The following is a 24754-nucleotide window of genomic DNA, read 5'->3' as shown; positions in this document are numbered from 1 at the left end:
GTGTGTGTGTGTTTTTCCATATCTGAGTGCTATGACTCATACATTTTTCTGCATTTTATTTTATCAGCTTGAAATGTGTCAAGTTGAAATGCACTTTTTTATTTATTTATTTATTTATAAATCCCATCCAAGACAAATCGCTTTAGAGGGATCATCATACCGGAAAAGGGTTAGTTATATTAAACAGAAAATATCACATACGTCGTTTTTACACAACAATTGTTCGCTATTGTTACTATTATTAATTTCCTCTAAAAACGTCACACCCTAATATGCAATATAGGTTATATATACACACACACACACACACACACACACACACACACACACACACACACACACACACACGTATTATTCATTCAACTGGAACTATTCATTTTAAGAGCATTTTAGATTATATTTATATTTTCTTTCAGTGTAACAGTATACTTTTTTTTATTTTTTTGCTTCATCCATCTGTTGCAAATAGGCGAAGTGAATGTCCCCTAGAATAAAACTACTAGATTCAACAACCCTACTACACAAATGCTAATCTCATCCTTCTGTAATATTTATCTAATCCTCAATAAACACTTCGGAAGGAATTAGTGTAACGTATAGAGATCTACTTGCAAAATGGCTGTCTATCGTCTGAGCAGCACACGCGTGTGTAGGCGGCCCACGGTCCCGGCAAACTGCTTCTGATTTCTTCCGTGTCCTGTGTTTTAGATGCCCTGTAGTGGGCTGTGATGGGCAGGGCCACATCTCGGGGAAATACACCTCCCACCGCAGTGCTGGCAGCTGCCCCGTTGCTGCCAAGCGGCAGAAGGAGCTGAACGGCATGGCCTTCTCCTGGAAAAACTGCAAGCAGGAGCTTCCTCACTGCCCTCTGCCCGGCTGCAACGGTTTGGGCCATGCCAACAACGTGTTTGCCACACACAGGAGGTGAGTGAGGGGGCAACCTCAACCATGACCATGTATCAATAGCCCTTGTCTTCGGGCACGTTTAACCATTTAGCTCTAATTATTATTATTATTATTATTATTATTATTATACATTTCAGAAGACACCACAAGCCTCTGATAGGTTTTTGTGCCTATTTCTATAAATATTCTTTAAGTTAAAGAGAAATAAGAAGTAAATCTTGACCTGGAGTTAGTTTACTTTGTCCACCACGTTACTCCTGAGATCACCATTTTGAGTAAAACGCCGCCATCGAAACCATTTCCGTTTTCCAGTTCGGAAAGTTTTAAACGTACACACAAACAGACGCACGGCTGAATAAGGTCACAATCGCTAATTCAGATTTCAAAGTATGAGCAAGTTCGCCATCATACGGTTTAACTGTAGAGCCAGGATTGAAAAACAAACACTGGAGTTTAAACTAAGTATGTTATCATCACTATAAAGACAAGAAGCATTTCATTAATAAAAGACAGGAGTTATAATTTCCCTTCGCTTGGGCTTAAAGAAGCATTCTAGGCCGCTTTTACGTAGTTTTAGTTTGGTTCGTTTGAACGTTCTCGGCCTCGATGCGGTTCTTTAGGCAAGTAAGAACGCAAGCAACACACACACCCAGGTGTGGACCAAAATATCCAGTCCAAGACAGTCTGATTGAGGTGGTCTTGATCCGCTTCCAAGTGAATTCCCTTTACCGTTTGGTAATTCGAATCTGAATCGACTCGCCTGCAGGAAGTGAATCGAAGATGGCCGAGCCAGTAGACAGAGCTGTAGCGCTGCAGAAGTGATTTTCTCACCTCGTATTTCTAACTAACAAATTTTCCGTTCGTTTGGGGGGTTTTTTTGCTTTTCAGCATGAAACTTGAACGACTCGTATCGGTTTCACTCGGAATCGGACTCGCTATATTTATATCGGTGCTGTTTTATCTCTCCAGTTTGTCAGGTTGTCCACTAAACGCTCAGAGCATCAAGAGGAAGCTCTCGGGAGACGAGATGATGACCATCAAACTGAAAACCAGCAGTGGTGTGTAATGTTCTTTACATTATAGTGTGTTTTTTTTTGTATTTGCTTTGCAAGACATCACCGTCCACGACAGGAATATCTGGATCAGTCGTTTCTCTACATCATAACTGCATCTTAGCTGCTGTAACTTGTGCTAATTGATGACGATGATTTAATCCCGGCATTTTAACTCACCTTCCTTGTGTGTTGTGATCGTTTCTCGTGTGTGTGTGAGACAGGCATCGAGAGTAGTGAGGACATGCAGCATTTGGATCACGAAATCAAGGAGCTCAACGAGTCTAATTTGAAAATAGAGGCCGACATGATGCAGCTTCAGACGCAGGTAAAGCGTAAACAAATACTACCATCACGCATGTAAAACCGTATTCAAAGTCGGTTCATGCTAACCGCTAACGCTCGGTAGCTTTTCAATTGATGTAAATTTGCTGTTTGCCTGAAGAAGCTAAATGTTTCGATCTTTGCTTTAAAGTGCTATTACACGAGACTGAGTCTAATGTTAGAGTACTAATGTTAGCTGTCCACTCTGCTTCTTTCGCTGAGATTCGGAGAAACGAAACTGTTTACTTATTACATTTACAAGTCTTGATCACGGACAGCGTTCTTTTTCCGAATCTGTTGTCAGTTACATGCGTTCAGCTGCACCGTAGTAAAGTATTGTTTCTTACACACGTCTCCTGTGTTCATTCATATGTTGAAAGAAAACATGGTGGAATGTAGTGGAAATAAAATGATGTCGCAATTTTCAATCCGTATCGATCCAGATCTCGTCCATGGAGTGCAACCTTAAGACCATTGAAGAAGAGAACAAGATGATCGAGCAGCACAATGACAGCTTGCTGAAGGAGCTGGCGCGGCTCAGCCAAGCCCTCATCAACAGCCTTACTGACATCCAGCTACCGCAAATGGTGAAGAAGACCCCCTCTACGACAACTAGATTAAATTTTATTAAAAATAAATAAACTACAGTGTTAAAAAAAAAAGGGAAGACTAGCAAATCCATCTAATACTTATCTAATCAACTAGGAACAGGAGTTGAGAAGGAAATTATTGATGCAGCTATTCTAGCAAAACTGCTATTTTGATATTTGTTTCCTCCCCCAGTCCAAAGACACACGTCGTAGGCTGATTGGCATTTCCAAATTTTCCGTACTGTAGTGTGTGAATGTGTGCGATTGTGCCCTGCAATGGGTTGGCACCCCGTCCAAGGTGTCCCCCACCCTGTGCCCTGGGATAGGCTCCAGGCTGTCCATGAAATGGATGGATGGATGGATGGATGGACTACTGCCACATACTCACTGATTACCTGGAAGATGATGTTTGCAGAGTTTGTGCCAGGTCAGCACAGGTTCTGAATGACCAGGAACGCTTTAACGCGATTATCCGGTATTTGTATCAGTTACATACAGTACATAATTAGCATTCTGTTTCACCCCTCCTGACTACTAAGGACTGTGATAATCATCTGTATGACCCCATGTCATGAGGAACGGACCCATCTTCGGACTGACCGGCTGGAAAAGTGCTCGAAGATAAAGGCTGCACTTATGTCCCAAGCAATGTTAAGAATATTAACCCTGTACAACCTGGACAGGTACAAGGTAATGCCAAAGTGATGTCTAGCGCCCAGTCCAGATCCGATGATTGATTGAATACCCACTGTCCAAAAGTGCTTACTCTGGAAAGCAAGGAATGCTCAGTAGGTTCGCTTTCATTCAACACTGCCAGATCAGTAGGTTAACATAAGTGGATAATATGACTTTGGGCAGAAACTTATTGTTCAACCACAAGGTCTCTCCGGAGTCAGCATCCAGAGGCAGGATTATCTAAAACGATCATTGAGTTTTGCTGATGTGATTATTAGCAAAAAGACCCATTTCGGTTGAGCATCCTGAGTGGTTTCATACGGGTATAAACCTCATACAAGATATCATCCAAGGTCCTGCAGTGGGCACCACATACTTGTTCAAAGTAGATGAGAACTTTCTGCTGTCTAGCAGTCCCCATAGGATGGCTAGTACTTCAGAAAGCAGGCACTGGATGCTATAGGTGATGCTCCCATCTTGGAGCACCGTTCTTGGAACGGTTTCCACCTGAGAGCATACAAGTCCCATGTATTAGGGGTTCTTGTGTTTAGGAGCGTCTCTTTGACTGCCAGGTCACAATCCTACACCTGTTCTACACTACAAAGGGGCCAAACCCACAGAGCCAGTTAACCTGTCCGATCATGCCAAATCAATCTGTTCGTTTGAGACAACACATCTATTCAGGGAGGAAACTGCCAAGGCATTCCGTCCACTCGGGAGAGCAGCAGAGGAAGTAGAGGCAGATATTATGTATACAGTAGACAGTGAAGCATGTTGTGTGTCGGTGCATCCTGACCAAGAGGACTGTTCAGCTCTGTCAGGGAGAACCACACTTGATAGCGAGTCAATTTAACATCAATGAAGAGGTCCACCTGTACCCAGCCAAACTTTCCCAATATCCAGCACACCACTTCTGGGTGCAAACAGCATTCTCCAGGGCATATGTGCTGATTCGACAGTTCATACTCATCCATTGCTGGTGTATCCATGTATATACTTTGTGCAGGTCCAGTGATATGAACCAGTCGCCCAGATAAGGCTACAAACATAGCGTCCCTGCACTCCTTGCATGAGGAGCGGAAAGGACAATCAGCTCTTGGTCTTTAAGGTAGACTTTTGCTGAAGACTCAATCAGGGTCTAATTCCAGCACCGTGTCAGCATCAGCGCAGGGTACGACAGAACTGGAGACCGTTTCTTGAAGATGGTCCATGCCAAGGAAGCGGACACACAACGGTTGGTCGGCGGCGGCTTCCAGGCAGCTTAGACACTGGCTACACAAGTGCTAATCCTGCAGCATGGCTTGGTAGTCATTTGGAGCCAAAGCTGCTCCAAGCTGTGGAAACCAGCTAATGTGGAGGCAACCCACAAAAGGAGTGTGTGTTGTGGTAGGAAAGAATAACATTCGAATATGCAAACAGAATAAGTCACTGGCCTGCTAGTCTTTGGACAATGGGGATGTGGGGACTAAGGCGTGAACTGCAGAGAGTGGAGAGAGAAAGGGCTTAGCAAGCACGCTCAGCCCCTGGCCGCTAGTCAGGAGAGTGCTGCGGGAGGCCCCACTCAGCTATGATACAAGAAAAAGGCGGAAAACCCAAATCCAATCACTGTGTGGCTTTGTCTTGGTGTGTATGTACACAAGAAGTGTAAGTCTAAGTGTAATCCATTTCAAGGTACGCATGGCCACCATGATATTAATACGAGCATAGCCAAATCTTAGCAGTATAAATATCTCAGATTTGCCCCATCACGATATACCATCACACCCGATTTTCATGTTGAATAAATGATCTTGAATATGGTGATTTTTTTTTTATTTTACAAACTCCCTCTGCCTTCCAGGGTCCAATCAACGAGCAGAATTTCGAAGCCTACATCAAGACTTTGACGGATATGTACAACAATTCAGAACAGGAGTATTCGCCAGAATGCAAGGCCTTGTTGGACAGCATCAGACAGGCCATTAAGGGAATCCATGTAGAAACAGTCTGCTCGCCGTGATATATTGTATTTGCGGACAAGCAATATCTCTGGACGGCGTTTATTCGTTTTGTTTGTTTGGGTGGCTGGCTTCAAACCATGTGCAAGAAATAACTTATTCTTAAAAATAAATATATTCCATGTATTGTACTGATAAACGCCGGCCACGTTTTATTTTACTGGCGTATTTTGCTGAGATTCTTAACACCCCTTTGCACATATTTATTTAATTTGCCTGACTTGTTTGTTTCGTTGTGTATTTAAACTTATTGCTGATATTTATAATTCGTTTTATTTATTGTCCTTACTCATCGAAAATAATTTATCAAACACTAATATATTTTATTTATTGTCCGTGTTGACTGTTGATCACTGTTGCGCACTTCAGCTCTTTGTTTTATTTGGTAGTTTCTGTTGTTGTTGTTAAATAACTGTTTATTTGCTTCGGTGACGTTTCTTTTAGCGATGAACGATGTCAACAGGAATAATGACACTATTGCACCACCTAGTGGCCAAAATCCTCTTACTGCACCATGCCAGGATCACTTTTTTTTTCCTTCCTGAATGTATTGTGTGTTGAATCTTGGGATCAAATTGGTAATCTTAATAACTAGTGAGGCCAAAACAGTTTCATTAAACCGCACTCCCGAGTTCCAAGCATCAAATCGAAGAGACACAAATTGCTCCCTGAAATTTATTTCCGTCGATATGAACTGCCTTTCGTGTGCACACCGTCGTCGTGTGTGCATATATGTGCCTATATGTAAATGAGTACATGGAATATATTATGTTTTGTGGTAGAGCAGTATTACGTGACTGGTGATTCCTTTACTATACAGCATATTTATTTTTTTTTCCAAAAGAAAAATGCCTATAACTCTGTTTAGCTAATGATTATATGCCATTTGAAGTATGTAATTATATTGTCGTAATATCGATCGAGTGTTTAATCTTTTACAATGAGTTTCCTCCAAGCTAAAGCACAAACCTAAAAACAAAAAAAAGCGAAAGATTTTTTTTTTTTAATGAAAGATTTGCATAATTGAAATGGGCGATGGACAACCGATTGAAGTTTTCATTCATCTAAACGGTTATTACCGACGAAAAGCTGTGCTGCAACTATTTTTCACAAAAATTAAGTTTTATGAGGAAAATTTTACCAAGTAAAAATAAAAAAGTTTAGCAAGTAAAAATGTAAAAATAAAAATCCCCTTGCGTCTTTCCACGTATAAATCTAATTTCTTTGAAATTTGAGTATCATGGGATACAGATATACTATTTTACAGAGATGGCCATGACATTTTATGCTTTACAGATTTTTATGGGCAAATATTCATACACCTTAAAATTTAAATCTAGTCGTCTTCAGACAGCCACGACTAAAAGGGGGAAAAAAAAAATTAAAAAATAAAAATGTACAGGTTCGACCAAATCCTACTGTAATGTACTCTTAATCAGTCGGAATCAAATTCTTTCAAATGAAGTGTAATTTGTAATTATGTTATTTGTAATTTCTAATATTTAATTTATAAACCACACATTGTTTGCTCAGGAACTTTTGTGAGGACTATTCCTGTTTGTATTTGATGTTTTGTAATGTGAACTGAACTGGAATTTTTTTTTTCCTGTGTAATAATATTAGTATAAATCGCTGTACTGTAAATTATTGTTTCCTTTTTTTTTTTTTGTTTAAAGCGATTTTTTTTTCCAGTTAAAGTAGTTTCTATATCAAAGTTTCTTTACACTTTTACTATTTCATAAGCAGTAATGCGCTGTGTTGTACAGTTTGTGTATGGTAGAAATAAACTATTTAAGGATCACAGATTGTCCGTTTTTTTTTTTTAAATACTTTTTTTTTTTTTTAACCAAGCTTTTTTTTGAAGAAAAAAAAAAAACGTTGTAAATCGGACGGTTCATCAGCAGAGATGTTATCAGTAGAGGATAAAGACAGTAGCTAAATAAAGTCAACCATTCCAGTGCTCGTTTATTTTCCATTGACTATTAATGTTAACACTTGGATACCACCAGGTCATGAGGGACCAGTTAACCTATTGAAACACTTTGTGGAATGGCATGTCACAGGAGGGGGTAGACGTCCAGCCTGTTCACAGACCACGGTGGTCACCCAGTAGGCCAGAGGTCTCTGCTTAGACAAGGGAGCACCCTATGACTTCACATTATGACAGACGATTAACCTGTCTCATAAATGATTAGCTGCCATGCAGTTCATATAGTACTGTACGGCACATACTGGACACATAAGGGAATGCTCTGCAGACTCTGCATTCGAAAGAATGCAGCGAGGTCAATCACCTGATTCTTGGGGGACATAATCTTGCGCAGAACCCCAAGGGTCGGTCAGAAGATAATTCCAGAGTCATTCAGCCACCGAAGAATGCAGAGCATGTTTAAGGCCAAGGTGTGTGAACATTCGACCCTTCCTGCTCTCAATCCGGCTAACCATCAGCGAGCCCACTTGAGGAGCTTCCATACAGTATACTGTAAGGCAGAGAGCATTTTTAACCTTGTGACACCCTGATGAATTATTCACCTGACTGCAACTCTGGCATCCAAATGGATCAGTATACCCAGAGGAAACCCCGAAAAACAGGGAGAACATGCAAACTCCGTACACACAGGGTGGAGCCATCAATAAAATCATCAATAAATCAAAAGTCAATAAAAATGGCAAAAATGGCCTAAACCAGTTGGGTGGTGTTAATGTAAAGCCTTAAGCTAGCAACTGTGCAATGTGTACATTAGAATCTAGAATCTAAAATGACCAAATTACACGTCGAAATGTTTCCCTGTGTAAGCATTTCATTTTGGGCGCATTTTCCTTTCCAAGTATAAGTATTTGCATGGGGAAACGTCCTCACCCTGAATATTTTATAACCAGTCAGTGACCTGTTATCCCCGTCACGGCCAGTAGAGCCTGCATAACATCCAAAAATATCACAGCAAAGCAGAAAACAAGCAGCAGGTCATTCATACAGGTCAATTTTGGCACCCACTGCACTGTTTTGGCACTGGAACACCGTGACCTTTCTGCAATTAGCACATAAACGCAACACCAACTAACACAATACAGCTAAACTCTCTTACCTAATTTAGTCATCATACGAGAATGGTACTAGTCCTGAAGAAATGGGGTGATTTTAATTATGTTACAGTTGCTTATAAACATACTCCAACAAGACAGGTCAATAAATAAATTGCATCTGTCCGCTAAATAATTAGCCATGTGCGTGAAAAGTGGCAAAGCCTTTACGGAGCGAATTATGACTTCGGCACTTACCTCGTCAGAGGTCATGGTTGAGGAAGGACCAGAATCTGCGTTGTCCTGTCCAGTACGTTCTCTTTGTTTTAGGGTTCAATACGGGTTCTGATTGGTCAGAACGTGTTGATTCATTTCCTATAAAAGCAGTTCTGACAGTAGTTCGGGCAACGAGTCAAATCATAGGTTTTTATTAACACGCACATTCGTTTAGCGCATGGGCAGGATTTTTCTTTTTATAGCTAAAAATCCATCAATATAATCTTCACTCTTCTGGGAAGGTTTTCCACTAAATTTTGGGGCGTAGCCGTGGGGATTTGCGTTCATTCATTCATCCACAAGAGCCCTAGTGAGATCAGGCACTGATCTCAGTCGGTGTACCAGTTCATCCAAAGGTGTTCAGTGGGGTTGGGGTCAGGGCTCTGCGCAGAAAGCTCAAGTTCTTCCACCTTCTTCCAACTGTAACACACCATGTCTTCATGTAGCTTGCTTTATGCACAGGGGAATTATCATGCTAGAACAGGTTTGGGTCTCTAAGTGCCAGTTCTTTACAATTGTGTGGCAACAGTTTGGGGGAAGAACCACATATGGGTGTGATGGTCAGGTGTCCACATACTTTTGTCTATATGGTGTACATCTGCAATACGTGTGAAATACACGTTTCCCCACACAAAGGCTAAAGAAAAGATCCAATGCCCAAATGTTTTGGGCTAGTTTCAAGTCTTTTGCATGTTTTTATACAAACTCATGCATTTGTATGCATGTTTTTTGCATGTTTTTTAGGATGTAGTTCGGTTGAAAACGTTCCTGAAACCTGTGAAACCTGGTTAATGATTTTACCTCAAACGTCGATGAGGATATGTTTTACATTTCTTCACATTTTCTATAGGGTTATGGTAAACATTCAGTGGATAGTCAAGTGTAATTACCCTTTGACTTAATTCTGACTTAAAATTTTTTATTTTTTTGAAAACTGTGACGTTAATAATGTCGGCCTGTCCCACCAAAATCTATGGTCAGGAGCTGCTGCTGCTCTAGTGTCGATGCTTTGCAAATGTAAATAAGTTTTCTGCCATGGGAAAGTCTTCAGCGCAGGAGTTTACTCTTTGTGGTAATATGCCAAGCTGTTTTTTTGACCGAGTTTTTGACATGATCTTCAAGTTAGAGGGGAAAAAAGACTGTTTATAGCCATTATAGCATAAGTGATAACAGGAACTAACTTCTACAACATTAAACGTAACTATATTCGGATAAAAAGGACAAAGTGATGCTGTTTAGAAAAAAAAATTAATGAACTCCTGTGGTGTGAGTGGAATAAAACACTCGCAGTGACGTCAGCGTGCGCCTCCGACAAAAAAAGGTGGCTAAAGTCCATGCTAGCAGACTAGCTAAACTGTTTCACAGCATAACCTAGCCATAAACAACAATGTTTACCACAGGAAAAGAACTTTTACCCAACTTTCTTCTGCTCATCAAGTAAAAAAAAAAAAAAAAAAAAAAATGTTAAACTGGGATAAAACACAAACCGCTAATTTTTACTACTTTAACCTCAAACAGCAAACAAGTGCTTTTTAAGTTAACAAAAACTCACCTCAGACAGAAATCGTTAGCTTTAGGGTTAAATTAAGTTTTAGACGGAGTTTTCTCTCAGACAGAAGTCCCATTTTCACCTCCATGAATAAAGATGGAAGTTTCCTTCTCTTCATCAAAATGGCCGCTCTTCTTATCAGGGCGTATTGGAGCGCGTGCGAAGTGCGAGAGGAGCGCGTGAGGAGCGCGTGCAGTCAAACCAAAACGCTCCCGCGCATTATTTTGTTTGTTTCGGGTTTTTTTTTTTTTAAACAAAACATCTTAATCAGTTAATTAGAATTTTTATGAAATAATAGTTTTCTAGATCGTTAATGTAATCAAAACAATACTCTAAGCCTGAGACCTAGACACACTAACAAATACGTACTAATAACTAGAACTACATAAATGCAATTTACAAACCCTTTTTCCCAATTAAACTAACAATATGACGAATATGACCAACCAATTTATATATATATATATATATATATATATATATATATATATATATATATATATATATAATTATTATTATTATTATTATTATTATTTTAAACTAAATATATATAATTTTATGCGCTGACGAAGATATCGCGAGAATGTGCGACACTTATATCTGCGCATGCGTGTTGAAGCATTCAACTCTTTTTTTTAAAAAAGCTTTTGCCAGTGCTGGTCACGTGACCTGTGTTTACATCCTCTCAGCTGGTTGTGCAGAAAACACGACGGCGTTGGACCGAGAGAAAGTATGTTATTTGTGCCGTTGTGCACGCGCTGGATATAAACTGCTCGGGTAAATGTGCACGTTTGATCTCGAACCGCCACATCGATGAGAAAAAGGTGAGTGGAAAGTCGGGTTTTTTGGGGTTTTTTAACGCAGCACGCGGATTAGTAGCTGATTCTTTGGTTAGCTCACAGGCTAATCAACATAAATAACAATAATAATAATACGAGGTTTAAAATCCTCTGCTTTTTGTCTTGAGAATTGTAGACATTGACGCTGGGTAGATGCACGGTTCTTTTTTTATTTTTTTATTTTACAGGTTTAAAAGATATGAAACAATGCCATCTAGGCCCGGATTACCGTGTCTTCGTGATCTAGTTCTGATTTACATTTTAAATTGGTCAGTTATATCAAACAGTCAAGTGGCACGAGCTTTTATTTTCCTAGCGACGTTGTTCGGGGCTCGAGCGTTAGCTTGCTAGCTAGGGAAAAAGTACCTCAGCTCGGTGTTGAGCGTATACCACAAAAATAAATACATCAAATAAAAATAACTAGATCTGCATGTAGTTTATCTACCCGTTCAACAGATTTACGCTTATTATTAAACAATGTTAACTTTAAAACCATGAACGAGGAAAAAATGTCGGACTTTTAGCAACTAGTAACGTTAACTAACCAGTCGCTTTAACGGACTAGGCTAACTAGCAACTTGCATGCGATATAGTTTTTTAAATTTATTTTTTATTTATTAGACGTTGAATATAAATCTATATCTAAACAAAACAGTTGAGCTTGTAATGCAATGCGTAATAATAAACATTTTGCCAGCTAGCACTGCTTCTTCTTGTTCTTCTTCCTGATCTCTCTCTCTCTCTATATATATATATGTATGTATGTATGTGTGTGTATATGTGTATATATATATATATATATATATATATATATATATATATATATATATATATATATATATGTGTGTGTGTGTATGTGTGTGTGTGTGTGTGTATATATGTGTGTGTGTGTGTATATATATATATATATATATATATATATATATATATATATATATATATATGTGTGTGTGTATGTGTGTGTATATATGTATATAAAGTTTACAATGGCAACTGTATCATATTCACCTATTGCTGATTATTATTAAAATCTGATTATTACTATTGTTGTTGTTGTTGTTGTTGTTTTTTAATCTCCTATTCTGGCAGATTCTTAACATACAGGCCAGGATGCGAAACACAACACCCCCTGTGTGTTCTGTATTTCAGTAAGCAATAAAACACTCCAACGATTTACCAAATGATTGCATTTTTGCATCACATTGTGCTTTTTATCCAGTTATAGTTATGTTCTTTCTCTTGAAGGTGAGAGAAATAAGACCAAACATTTCTTTCCAGCAGTGGAAACTTTTATTGTGACAAAGCACTGACGCTGGAGACTCCTTCCGTCTTCTTACAGAAAACGAAATCAACGATTATCTTTCTTAAACAGCAAGACGTTTTGGTTGTGTCGGTTATGTGGCGCGTCAGACATACGACTCCCATGAAAGCTGTTACTATAGAAACGACAGTGTATTAGAGCAAGGGCGTTGATATAAACCTGTGATTGGATTACAGTCGGACTTACTGTCCGAGGTGCTGTTATGGATAATTAATCGAAACCTGACCAATCAGAATGGAGAATTTAACAACGCCGTGGTATACACATTTTTTATTAGTATTATTTTATTACATATACCGTATACCATGGTTTTATTCAACTGCATTATATTGTACACACCTATAAATAACAGTGTGTGTGCAGTGCTGCTTGGAAGTTTGAGAACCCTTTAGAATTTTCTATATTTCTGCATAAATATGACCTAAAACATCGTCAGATTTTCACACAAGCCCTTACAGTAGATAAAGAGAACCAAAATAAACAAAAGAGACAAAAAATATTATGCTTGGTCATTTGTTTATTGAGGAAAATTATCCAACATTGCATATTTGTAAGTGGCAAAAGTATGTGAACCTCCGCTTTCAGTATCTGGTATCCTCTTGTGCAGCAATAACTGCAGATATACGTTTGGGGTAACTGTTGATCAGTCCTGCAACACTCTGGGATGTTGGTGGGTTTCCTCACATGAACTACTTGCTTCAGGTCATTCCACAACATTTCTTTTGGATTAAGGTCATTATTTTGACTTGGCCATTACAAAACATTCACTTTATTCTTCTTTAACCGTTCTTTGGTGGAACGACTTGTGTGCTCAGGGTCATTGTCTTGCTGCATGACCCACTTTCTCTTCAGATTCAGATCATGGACTGATATCCTGACACTTTCCTGTAGAGTTTACTGGTATAATTCAGAATTTATTGTTCCATCAATGATGGCAACCCGTCCTGGCCCAGATGCAGCAAAACAGACCCAAACCATGACACAACCACCATCATGTTCCACAGATGGGATTAGGTTCTTATGCTGGAATGCAGTGTTTTCCTTTTTCCAAACATAACGCATTTAAACCAAAAACTCTATTTTTGTCTCATCCGTCCACAAAACGTTTTTCCATTAGTCTTCTGGCTCGTCCATGTGATCTTTAACAGACTGTAGAAGGACAGCAATGTTCTTTTTGGAGAGTAGTGGCTTTGTCCTTACAGCCCTGCCATGCACACCATTGTTGCTCAGTGTTCTCCTGATGGTGGACTCATGATCATTAACATTATCAATGCGAGGGAGGCCTTTAGTTGCTTTGAAGTTACCCTGGGTTCCTCTGTGACCTCGTGGATTATTACACGTCTTGCTCTTGGAGTGATCTTTGTTGGTCTCCACTCCTGGGGAGGGGAACAGTCGTCTTGAATTTCCTCCATTTCTACGCAATCTGTCTGAATGTGGATCGGTGGAGTCTTTAGAGATGGTTTTGTATCCTTTTCAACCCTGATGAGCATCAAGAACTCGTTTTCTGAGGACCTCGGAAATCTCTTTTGTTCGTGCCATGATACACTTCCACAAACGTGCTGTGAAGATCAGACTCTGATGGATCTCTGTTCTTTAAATAATGTTAGCATCTGGAAATAGAATCCTGGTAAATAAGTACTATCCTGAAGCAGCACAGTTAATTGATGGAGTGACACGTGCACACTGAACTCTCTCTCTCTCTACCAGTTTGATGTATTCTGTATGACAGAATTTCCACCTTAAAATGTATTGTTCATGTTTTGTTCAGTAGAGGGCAACAAAATGGTGAACCGGAAGCCGTGTGCTTTTCGTGTCTAAAAACTTAAAACTGAACCAGAAGATGCTGAATTAGGTTATAAAGAAATAAAACATGAAAATCAGTTCATTTGAATCAATTATTCATTGAAAATTTTTGCATAAATTGTTGTCAGTGATAGAATCAACTCTCGCAGACCTCACATGACTCAACGCCCCTTACCCAGAGGCCAGGCCTTTAATAGTCACACCTGATTGGCACCACTTGTGTTTATTCCTGTCAGCCTCTCCCATAATTACCCTTAAAATAATTACATAGCCGTCAGTCATGACACCAAAATTCTCAGCCATGTCATATGTGCATGACATATATTCACAAAACCATCTAGGATGTTGCTTTAAGACCGATCCTTTTTTTTATGATGAGAATTTCCAACCTTCAGTGGGGGGGCCTCCTCTCAAAACTCAGAAAGATGCAATCAAAATGGCTGCTCACACAATCAACACTGAATAAAATATTACTTTACTACTTTATAGTAGTGTTTACTTTAGCTCAATCAACATGGCCAGGTTAGACACACTTACAAGACAGTTGCATTCTCAGCAGTCAGCTTGCAACCAAAACTTTTTTTTACTTTTAATGTTCTTATTGGCTTGTCTGTTTTTATGACATAGCTGCTTGGTTCATGTTCTGTCTAACCACTGTGTTAATCACGTATCTAGGATCGTCTTGGTTGTTTGCCTGATTTACAGGTCATCACATGTCCAACATCAAACACACAACATAACATATCAACAGAAATGTTGCCTTCCGCCTACACTCCATTGATTCACCCAGTTTGCCTCAAGGGTGTGGGTGTGGTCAAAATGTAGAACTTGCTCTCTAGGTGCTCAATGGTAGATTAAGTAAACCTGTGGAAAATAAATCCAGGAGGTCGTCTATGAAGATTTCTGTAGTAGTAAATCTAGTTATTCCTGTGGTACCGTTTTCCGCAAGGAGACATTTGAAACATTAACATTTGAAAGGAGTCTCCAGTGTCAGTAAGCAGAGTCTGGCTTTTAAACTGTCTACTCTTGGGTTAAGCCTTAGGTTTCACCTGTGAAGACTGCATAAACCAACATGAAAACCAGAGAGCTGTCTATGGGAGAAAAGCAAGCCATGTTGAAGCTGAGAAGAGAGGGGAAATCTATCAAAGCCATCGCACAAGCATTTGGACATAGCCAATACAACAATTTGGAATGTCCTGAAAAAGAAAGAAACCTCTGGTGTACGAACCACCAGACGTGGAACGGGTTGGCCGAGGAAAACTGCAGAAACTTTGCATGAGTTTTGAAGGTGAAACTCAAAAACAACAGTCAGTGACATCACCAACAACCTCCACAGGGCAGGGGTGAAGGTATTGTAGTCCACTCTTCATAGGAGACTTCAATTTCAGAAGTATAGAGGCTGTACCACAAGATACAAATCACTCACCAGTAGTAAGAATCCGAAAGCCAGAATGGAATTTGCAAAGAAATGCAGACAAAAGTTCTGGAACAAAGACGAACCTCTCCAAAATGATGGAAAGGCCAAAGTGTGGAGAAAGAACGGATCTGCTCGTGATCCAGAACATACAAGCTCATGAGTGAAACATGGTGGAGGTAGTGTCATGGTTTGGGCTCACATGGCTGCTTCTGGAACATTCTCACTAATCTTTATTGATGATGGAACTCATGATGGGAGCAGCAGAATGAATTCAGAAACGTTCGGTCTTCCAATTCACAGAGAAATGCGTCCAAATTAATCGGGAGGAACTTTATCATGCAGAAAGACAAAAATCCAAAACACACTGACAGCTCAACAGAGGACTTTATGAGGGGGTAAAAAGTGGAAGGTTTCAGACTGGCCAAGTCAATCACCAAACCTTAACCCAATTGTGCAGCATTTCACCTCCTGAAGAGGAGACTGAAGGGAGAACCCACCCCCCTGAAAAAAAAATGAAAGTGAAAAATCCAGGAAAAGCATAACAAAAGGAAAATGCAACAGTTTGTTGATGTGATGTCACTGAGTCACAGGTTTGATGGAGTTATTACAAGCAAGGAATATGCAACCAAATATTAAGTGTTATTTACTTTAAGATGATCTGCTCCTATACTTTTGCTCACCTAAAAATTGGGTCATCTGCCACCACAGGTGCCATGTTCTAAGATGTGTTTAACATGTCTAGACGTAAATATCAGGAAACAGAAGCTGAAGTTCTGATCTATCGTCTCATGTCGATCTTTTCATCTCAAACCCAAACGTCTTCAGTGTATAGCGAAAACGATACAATTGGCCTTGCTGTTAAAATACTTTTGGAGGGGACTGTGGGTATTTCGATATGATACAACTTGGAGGATTATTTCGTAAAAAAAAATTATAATACACTCGAGAGGTTCATAGAGATTTCCAGTAGAGGGTGGTATTTCAACCGCCACTGAAAACTTGTTGGTGCAGCATTTGACGTGATGTAAACCAGCATGCTTTTGTTTTTGTCTTCTCTTCCCCTAGACATGTGGTGATGATGATGATGATGATGATCTAAAGTGACCACAAAGGATTTAAATCGTCACGCCGTTCGTCAGTCCGTCTATCCGTCCATCCGATTGGAAGAAATATTACCCCGGGGACGTGAAGAGAGGTCACCTTTGTGAACCTCTCCTTGTTTGTTCTTTTTTTTTCCTTTCTCTTTCTCTCTGTCTCTCTCTCGTGGTGAGAACGGGACCATGGGCGGAGCTGTGAGCGCCGGCGAGGACAACGACGACCTGATCGACAACCTGAAGGAAGCGCAGTACATCCGCACGGACAGGGTGGAGCAGGCGTTCAGGGCTATAGACCGCGGGAATTACTACTTAGATGGATACAGAGAAAACGCCTACAAAGACTTGGCCTGGAAGCACGGCAACATCCACCTTTCAGCCCCGTGCATCTATTCCGAGGTCATGGAGGCGCTGAAGCTGCAGCAAGGACTCTCCTTCCTCAATCTGGGCAGCGGGACAGGATACCTGAGCACAATGGTGGGCCTGATCATCGGTGAGATGCCGACTTTACACACTGTATTCTGTTCTCAGAAGAAGGTCAGGGATCGCCAGTGCCAGTAATGATTGTGTTGACTGCAGTTCTGTCTTCAGAGCCATGTTTTGAGTATTGCGTTCAGGTATGAGATATATCTTGGGAATAACGAGAATTCTTTCCACCCCCCGCAGGTCCGTTTGGAGTAAATCATGGCGTGGAGCTCCACAAGGACGTGGTGGAATATGCAAGAGAGAAACTGGAGGAATTCATTACAAACAGTGACAGCTTTGACAAGTGAGTAGAGAAAATAATCAGAGTCACCTTTACGGTCCTGACTTCGGAGCTGTTTGCCAGCGATTACGTTTTGTTCATTAAAGGACGACCTTCATTTTATCTGTTTACGGTCCCATTTAATGTCGAGGAAACAAGTTATCACTTATATTACAGCAGCTATAAACGCAGAGTTTCTGCTCTATAAAAGCAGCAAGCAATAAAACTCCATGTCGTGTTGATTATTTTCCTAGAACAGCACACAGCGAAGTGTTTTTTGTTCCTCTTGTACAACGGCAAATTAATGAAAAACATTGCAGTCTTTCCATAGCGCTCTCAAAAGAAATCCCTCAGATTTGTCCCGAAGACCTTCCTGTTGTGGGAGATTTACTGACTGGCTTACATCAACAGCAGAGAAAATTAACCAGCGCCTTCTGTCCAATCAGAATCGAGCGTCCCGACTGGGCTGACATACATGACAAGAGTGTATGTATAATCTAAGCGATCTGTTTCAGGTTTGAGTTCTGTGAGCCCAATTTTGTCGTGGGAAACTGTTTAGAGATCTCGTCAGACAGCCATCAGTACGATCGCATCTACTGTGGAGCCGGAGTTCAGAAAGACCACGAGAACTACATGAAGGTCATGCTGAAAATCGGAGGCATTCTGGTCATGCCCATTGAAGATCAGGTAAAAAAAAAATCAACTCTATAAGCTTAATAAGCGACGTTCTCTCACCGCTAACTGATGGCGCGTTTGTTTTATTTCACACTTGAGGAGAAACGATTAGTTTGTATTTACAAACATACACTATAGAATGATCTTGTTAAATATTTGTTAATCCAGAATATTGTTTTGTGTAGCAGCATAGAACATTGCAATGTTGTCCATATTTCGTTTTTTTCCCCCCGCTACTACTTTGAGCCTGATGACGCTCTTAGAGTATTTTCACACCTATTAGTCCATTTACAGATCATTAAAAGCAAAAAAAAACTTATTTTAAAACATGTGCATCAAATCCAGCATTTGTGAATATAGGCCAATTCAACTAATATAGTGTTTTTTTTTTTTTTTTTATAAATATGGCTTTCTTTATTTGATTGTTTTTATACAAAGCTGCTTAAGTGTATTTCTAGATATTTTTACCCAAGCTTGAAATTGTCTTAAAGTGTTTGTTTCTATAACGAAGCAAACGTATACGCCAATAAAATTAGAGTAATAATAATAATAATAATAATAATAATCATAATAAAATTCACCAAAATTTGCGTCGAATCACTTTCACCCTCCAAGTCTCAGTCGGCTATGAGCGAGTTAGTGAGCGTCATGCCGATCAACTATACACAGTTTAATTACTGTTTGGTATTTGTTTGGACTTTGCAGTTGACGCAGATCACCAGAACCGGTCAGAGCTCTTGGGAGAGCAAGAACATTTTGGCCGTGTCCTTCGCGCCTCTCGTCCAGCAAAACCGAAGCAAAGGCAGCAAACCGGACGCCGTGATCTTGCGTGAGTCGCGGCCGTCTCGCACACACGCTTCAGTAGCCGGTTATATTTTTTTCAACTCGTTAGGTAGCGTCTTGATTACTTTTGTAGTTGGGGGGGTCAGCAGTTTTCCTTCTACCTCGATTGGTAGAAAGATAACTGGCAGAAATGTTGGCCCAAGCTTCATGTTGTGAGTTTAGAAGCTTGCTGCTTGCTTCTAATTGAAAACAAGTGAGGGGGAAGTGCTTGTTGCCTCCCATGGGGTAAAACCCTACAGCCTGCACAAAGGTAAATATTTTCCTCCAAATATAATGGGCAGTTCATTGCATTTAGGGAATCGTATGTTCATATATTCATACAAGAGAGTACAACTCTGCCTCAAAATATCACGTGTTATTATACTTATAATAATAATCATAATATCATGTGATGATAAGAATTCGCGTGAAACACCGTTATATATTACAAAGCAATAATAATCCTGAAAATTTTAACCCCAAACACACTGGATGAAAACTGAAAAGGAGTCTATTGTCAATCTGTAACTGTACATGTCCAGCGTTGTCAAACTCTTTTAACTGTAAAATAAATTTTCACCTGTTCATGTATTATTATGGCTTTGTTATTTTAGTTTGAGTTATTGAGGTTTGAATGAAACCCAATTAAATACAAGTAAGCTGTCCAAATTGCTACTAAACTATAAGAACTCGTGAATAAAGTAGTAGACTGTGTTTGCCAGCATCGTGAGAGAGTACAGTGCTGATGTGTGTCACACAGCTTCATAAAGTGTTGTAAGTGCGTTATGAATGCATGCATGCTGTCCACCGCTGTTGGTTGTTAACAGTTATGCATCCTTGCATGTGCCGCTCAGCTCCGCTGTCGGTGCGGAGTCTGCAGGACCTGGCGCGCATCTACATCCGGCGCACGCTGCGCAACCTCACCAACGACGAAACCGCGTCCAAGGGGACAGGGCCACGCGTCCCGCAAAAGCGCAAGCGCAGGCGCTGCCGTCGTGGCCGTCGCCACCGCGTCAACACCTACGTGTTTGTAGGCAACCAGCTGATCCCACAACCCATCGAGAGTGAAGAGGATGAGAGGATCGACGAGGAGGACAGCAAAGAGGAAGAGCAGGACAAAGAGGTGGAGAAAGATAAACCTGAGCAGCCTCAGGTCAACTTGCTAAGAGACAAGGTCCTGAGCTTGCCTCTGCCCGAGTCACTCAAGGCTTATCTGCTGTATTACAGAGAGAAATAAGGAAAAGGGCTGATGTTCTGCCTACGATCAAGCAATGTTTTTGTATTGTGTTCTCTCTCTCTCTCTCTCTCTCTCTCTCTCTCTCTCTCTCTCTCTCTCTCAATTACTTTGATAATGTAGCATAATTTAATTTTGTTTCAAATTTTCAAGGCAGATTTCAAACCAGTATGGTTGTGCTTTTACAGTATGCTCTTCAAACGATTTATAATTCTGGTTCTGAGATCCTTTCAATGCTGCGGACCTAATCGGGCTCGCCAGAACATTTTGAGGTTTCTAGATATCTCTAGTAGTTTGTACTCGCCGTTTGCTATGACTATTCGTTCATATTAGAGCGGCGATCTTTATATTGATTCGTCTCCCGAGCCTGGCCTCGATCAGTTCTAACTGGCACTTTATCCATCTGTAATTAGTCGAGGATAAATATTTGCAAATCATTTCTACACTCGACGGTGTGGATTTCTCCGTGGGTATCTGTTTTGAAAAGATTATGGTTGGGATGCACGACAAAATGGGCGTGCAGGTTTGAATGCGTTTTTTTTCCCCCACCCCTTTCCATCAGATGGTCACCCCTAAGAGGTGCAATATGAAGCGGGCTTCATTGGTTATAACTTCAAGTTCTTTGGTCCAGTCGTAGATTAAGTTTAGTCTTTGATTAAATTGCACTATTGGTAGAGATTTTTCTATTGACGAGTCTTTTTGCTCAACGACTTCACTCGATTTGTGTCCTTAAAACCCCTCTCGAATCCAGCGTTGCTCCATTTTTAAAAAAAAATAATTTTTTTTCCCACTTTCCCAGAGGCTTGACAACACTCCCATCATGTTCGCAGTATAACGTACAGTCTCGATTATCCCGTGTAGTGTGTCACAGTGTACACCCACGACATATTTTCCATTCGTTATTTCATTTGTAATATAACACTTACATTAACTCGATGGTAGATGCTAAAAAGTGTCCTGTTACAGAAATTAAAATCTTTTTTTCTTTTAATTATTTTAAATTCTGTGAAAAGTCCATATTTTGTGCATCTGAAAACACTTTCAGTTTGTACTCGTTGGGTTTAAGGTTGCTAGCATTCTTTCGCAGATGAGAAAACACACTTTCGCAACACACACTGGGTATATATCATGCGCTTATTCAGTAATACAGGTGGGGGGGGGGTCTCTGTTCATACCGAAGAAACAGATTTTGTGTCCCTTGCATTGTATTCTTCTTTGGATTGTGCTTCAAGGCAACCTTCAATTTGACGTCTTCTGTTTTGTTTTTTTTCTTCCTTATAGCACAAAACCACACCTATATTCATATAAGTTTGAGGTATATATTCAAGAGTATTCAAGATTTTCAGACTTGGCCAGTGTGGGACTTTTCCCCAATGGATATTTTACACAAGCAACCCTTTTCAGAGTCAGGATTTAAAGTCTATTATCTGCTGGATATATGTACAGTATATATATAAACTATATGGGGGTGTGAACTCTTGAATAAATTCTAACGTTTGTGAAGATTCATGTCCTAAACTGCTCTTTCTGGTTTCATATGCTACTATATGGTCTTTTCAACAATCTACGTATACATCGGCTGTTTATGGAACGAAAGTATGTATACATGTATAGGCAGGTGCTGTATTATCTTGCAACTCATTATAGCGGTCAAGTTTTCGATTTTCATTCACGCTTTATAAGACATGGCTGAAAGCAACCTTGAGTAAAATTGTTCGTTGTTCAAATAATCAATATCGAGCCTGAAATATCTCGGAAGCTTTTAAAAGGGAAAAGGTATTTTTAATGTCATTTTTTTTTTCTTTCGGAAAACTGCAAGCTGTTTCCGTTCATTTGATGCTCTGCTAAGAAAGCACTTACTCAGCATTTCTCAATAACACTGCAGGTTCTACAACTTATATTTCCTTAGAAATATGACATAGGAATTTTGACATATGTTCTACGACTGTGGAGGATCGCCAGGGTGGCTTCCATTGGAACTAGTGGAGGTTTCCCAGGCGCTTGTTTCCTTGATTCGTACCAATAGCAATACCAATACCTCGAGACCCCACGTGGGTAACTTTGGTTGTTTAATATTTAACTTTAGGTTCTACTTCCTTACATTCCGGATTGCTAACGTAATAGTTTCCACAACTATTGAATATCAAAGTTGTCACATGGTGATGTGCTGACGGAGAAACTTTTTTTTGCACCTGGTCTTGCCTAGTCTTGTTGAGCGTGCATGTGTGGTTGCACTCTTCCTTTTGGGGGATGGAAAATGTGCACTGGACAAACACACACACATCTATGTCAGTACTACTGAGACTTCCCTTTGTGATCTAGCTGCCAGCTGCTGACTATTCCACCAATGCTGAAACAGTTTGAGGTGCAACAGTCCCAGTTTTCACTACTGGATTCACGCGTCCCAGCACGCATACCAGACCATCAGCAACTCTCAATTTCATGGCTGCATCCATAACTGAAGTGGCTCTGTCTTCTGTCAAGAAGGCACACACAGCATGCAGGTTAAGCCTCATTTGCAAAGGGGTGACGTGACGTGATCTTGTGACTCAGTCCTAGAACCTCTTGCAGGGGCAGTAGGACAGCTTGCACAATTTGTGCACGCCCTGGTCACAAGGGCTAAGCCAAAAGGAAGGGTATGTCACACCACTGGTCTGTGAAAGTCAAGATATCGCCCGTATTCCACAGCACTTGGAAGCATCTTTCGGGTCTACTGGTCATAACCAATGGTGTCTATTCTTTGAGGTCCCAAGACCCCAATTTGTGAACCATGGGTGAGGCAGAGAGAACAGTAGTTGTTTTAAGACGACACCTAGGCTCCGTAGGTCCAGAATGGTGCAAATCAGAAAATACCTTGAACAGACCCTGACTAGGCACCCTAGCATATTTTTGTATAGCCAGTTTGCATTGGTCTAGCACCTTTGTGGATTTGCTGGTGGTTGGTGATGAAACTGTCACACAAGGGAACACATTTTCAGATATGTCCTGGCATTATGTGGCACTTAGAGCAAGGCCCTGGCAAGTGCTCGTCAATGACGCTCTTCACTGAATTTGGAAATTGTTAATTGCCCGCAGACCAACTCCATCAAGGCCTGGTAGAATAAAAAGCTCACCATCCTGCCCTGGATTACCAGAAGGTAGGGAATGTTCAGCGATTCGTGACAAGATCAAAACAACAATTGTGTTGTTGGGGTAAAATTATGAAATGAGTTACTCTTCGTCGACAGCGCTTGCACTGCTACGCTCTAACACGGCCGTTAAGTGCGAGAATTGAATCACCGTCACCCAAGCGGTACGTCGGCTCACACCCATTTGACTGTGCAGATTTAAAAATGACAAAATTAGCAAGAGGGAAAAGATAAGAGTGCTTTTACTTAAGGTCTCGAACCTACTTCTTCAACTCCTTTGCGATATGAGAATGGGATAGAGGATGAACAACGTAGCAGGGACCTTTTACAGGTTGACCACATGAGGTGACAAGTTTGCTATTGTACTCTGCAAGGTAACAAGCGCGAGGGAATGCTTCATTACTTTCCGGAGGAAAAAACACCTTGACGGTCCGAAACACACGTTTTCTTAAGCAGATCCTTTTCATTGTAAAGCATTTTTAAGATTATGGAACTTTTGTGATCCTTTTTGTTTATAGGGTTTCAGAATTGCAATCCAGTACATCAGATTTTCAAAGGCTCTCTTCTTCTTTTTTTTTTTTTTTCTTCTCTCTTTTTTTTTTTTTTTTAGTGCAACACTGACTGTAAACTGATGGTCTGTTCACAACCATCTTCTCAATAAAAACATATATCCCAGCACCCTGGTGAATTTTATAGAATGGATTCCAGGAGTTAGAAAAAAAAAGTGTGTTTGTTTCATTGAATGAAACATTTCATTGATTTAAAAAAAAAAAAAATTCTAGAATAGGTACACTGGTCAACTTTTGCACCATTATAAAACTTGGCATACTTGGAGCCAGTGCCGGAATTATTGGAAATCTTGTAATGATTGGTGAAAACTGTCTTTGTGGTTATTTACTTTATTCTCATGCTGGAAATCAATCTGAGAGAAATTTTAACTTTAATTGAGGTCAATCTGTTAAAAGAAAATTGAAGACCCTCCTTGAAAAGATATCCTTTTTAACAAAACCACTTTGAATCCTTCGGGGTCCGAGGTCCTTTCTTGTGGACCCAGGCTTAGATCCGGTTTAGGTCAGTTTGACTAGGATGGCCATGTCCAAAGCTTGATTCTGTGGTCAACGAACCATTTTGGTGTGAATTTGGACTGTTGTTTTGCTGGAAGGTTTAACCATGACCCAGTCATAACTTCCTGGCAGAGGCAACCTGATTTTTAATTCAAATCTCCTGGAACTTCATGGAGTCCATGATGCCATGTAACCTAACAAGGTTCACAGGGTTTTAAGGAA

At 40.2% G+C, this 24754-nt stretch overlaps 2 protein-coding genes and 1 long non-coding RNA gene across 5 annotated transcripts in view; 2 read left to right on the top strand and 1 right to left on the bottom strand.

Moving 5' to 3' along the window:
* st18 (ST18 C2H2C-type zinc finger transcription factor) overlaps positions 1-7353 on the top strand; it is a 44179-nt gene extending 36826 nt beyond the window's left edge. For 2 of the 3 annotated variants that reach the window (XM_017466694.3, XM_017466686.3), the window contains 5 exons: positions 709-924; positions 1876-1964; positions 2183-2286; positions 2726-2869; positions 5388-7353. In XM_017466694.3, coding sequence (XP_017322183.1) covers positions 709-924; positions 1876-1964; positions 2183-2286; positions 2726-2869; positions 5388-5546 — 712 coding nt within the window. In that variant the 3' untranslated portion in view covers positions 5547-7353. The remainder of the gene's footprint in view (positions 1-708; positions 925-1875; positions 1965-2182; positions 2287-2725; positions 2870-5387) is intronic. The other variant, XM_047160487.2, reaches the window with a different exon arrangement.
* LOC128628936 (uncharacterized) overlaps positions 1-10627 on the bottom strand; it is a 32620-nt gene extending 21993 nt beyond the window's left edge. Inside the window, exon 1 of the long non-coding RNA XR_008393234.1 lies at positions 10394-10627. This is a non-coding gene — a long non-coding RNA (uncharacterized LOC128628936). The remainder of the gene's footprint in view (positions 1-10393) is intronic.
* A 408-nt stretch (positions 10628-11035) lies between these two features.
* pcmtd1 (protein-L-isoaspartate (D-aspartate) O-methyltransferase domain containing 1) lies at positions 11036-21843 on the top strand. Its single transcript, XM_017466663.3, has 6 exons — positions 11036-11214; positions 16836-17357; positions 17531-17633; positions 18125-18296; positions 18990-19113; positions 19961-21843. Exons 2-6 carry the CDS (start codon positions 17051-17053, stop codon positions 20341-20343), a joined length of 1089 nt encoding a protein of 362 aa, XP_017322152.1. The 5' UTR covers positions 11036-11214; positions 16836-17050; the 3' UTR covers positions 20344-21843.
* The last annotated feature ends 2911 nt before the right edge of the window (positions 21844-24754 follow it).

The sequence above is a fragment of the Ictalurus punctatus genome, chromosome 1, assembly GCF_001660625.3.
Source record: "Ictalurus punctatus breed USDA103 chromosome 1, Coco_2.0, whole genome shotgun sequence".
NCBI lineage: Eukaryota > Metazoa > Chordata > Actinopteri > Siluriformes > Ictaluridae > Ictalurus > Ictalurus punctatus.
The sequence above is the reverse complement of the archived record's forward strand: the minus strand, read 5'-3'. Positions and strand labels throughout refer to the sequence as shown.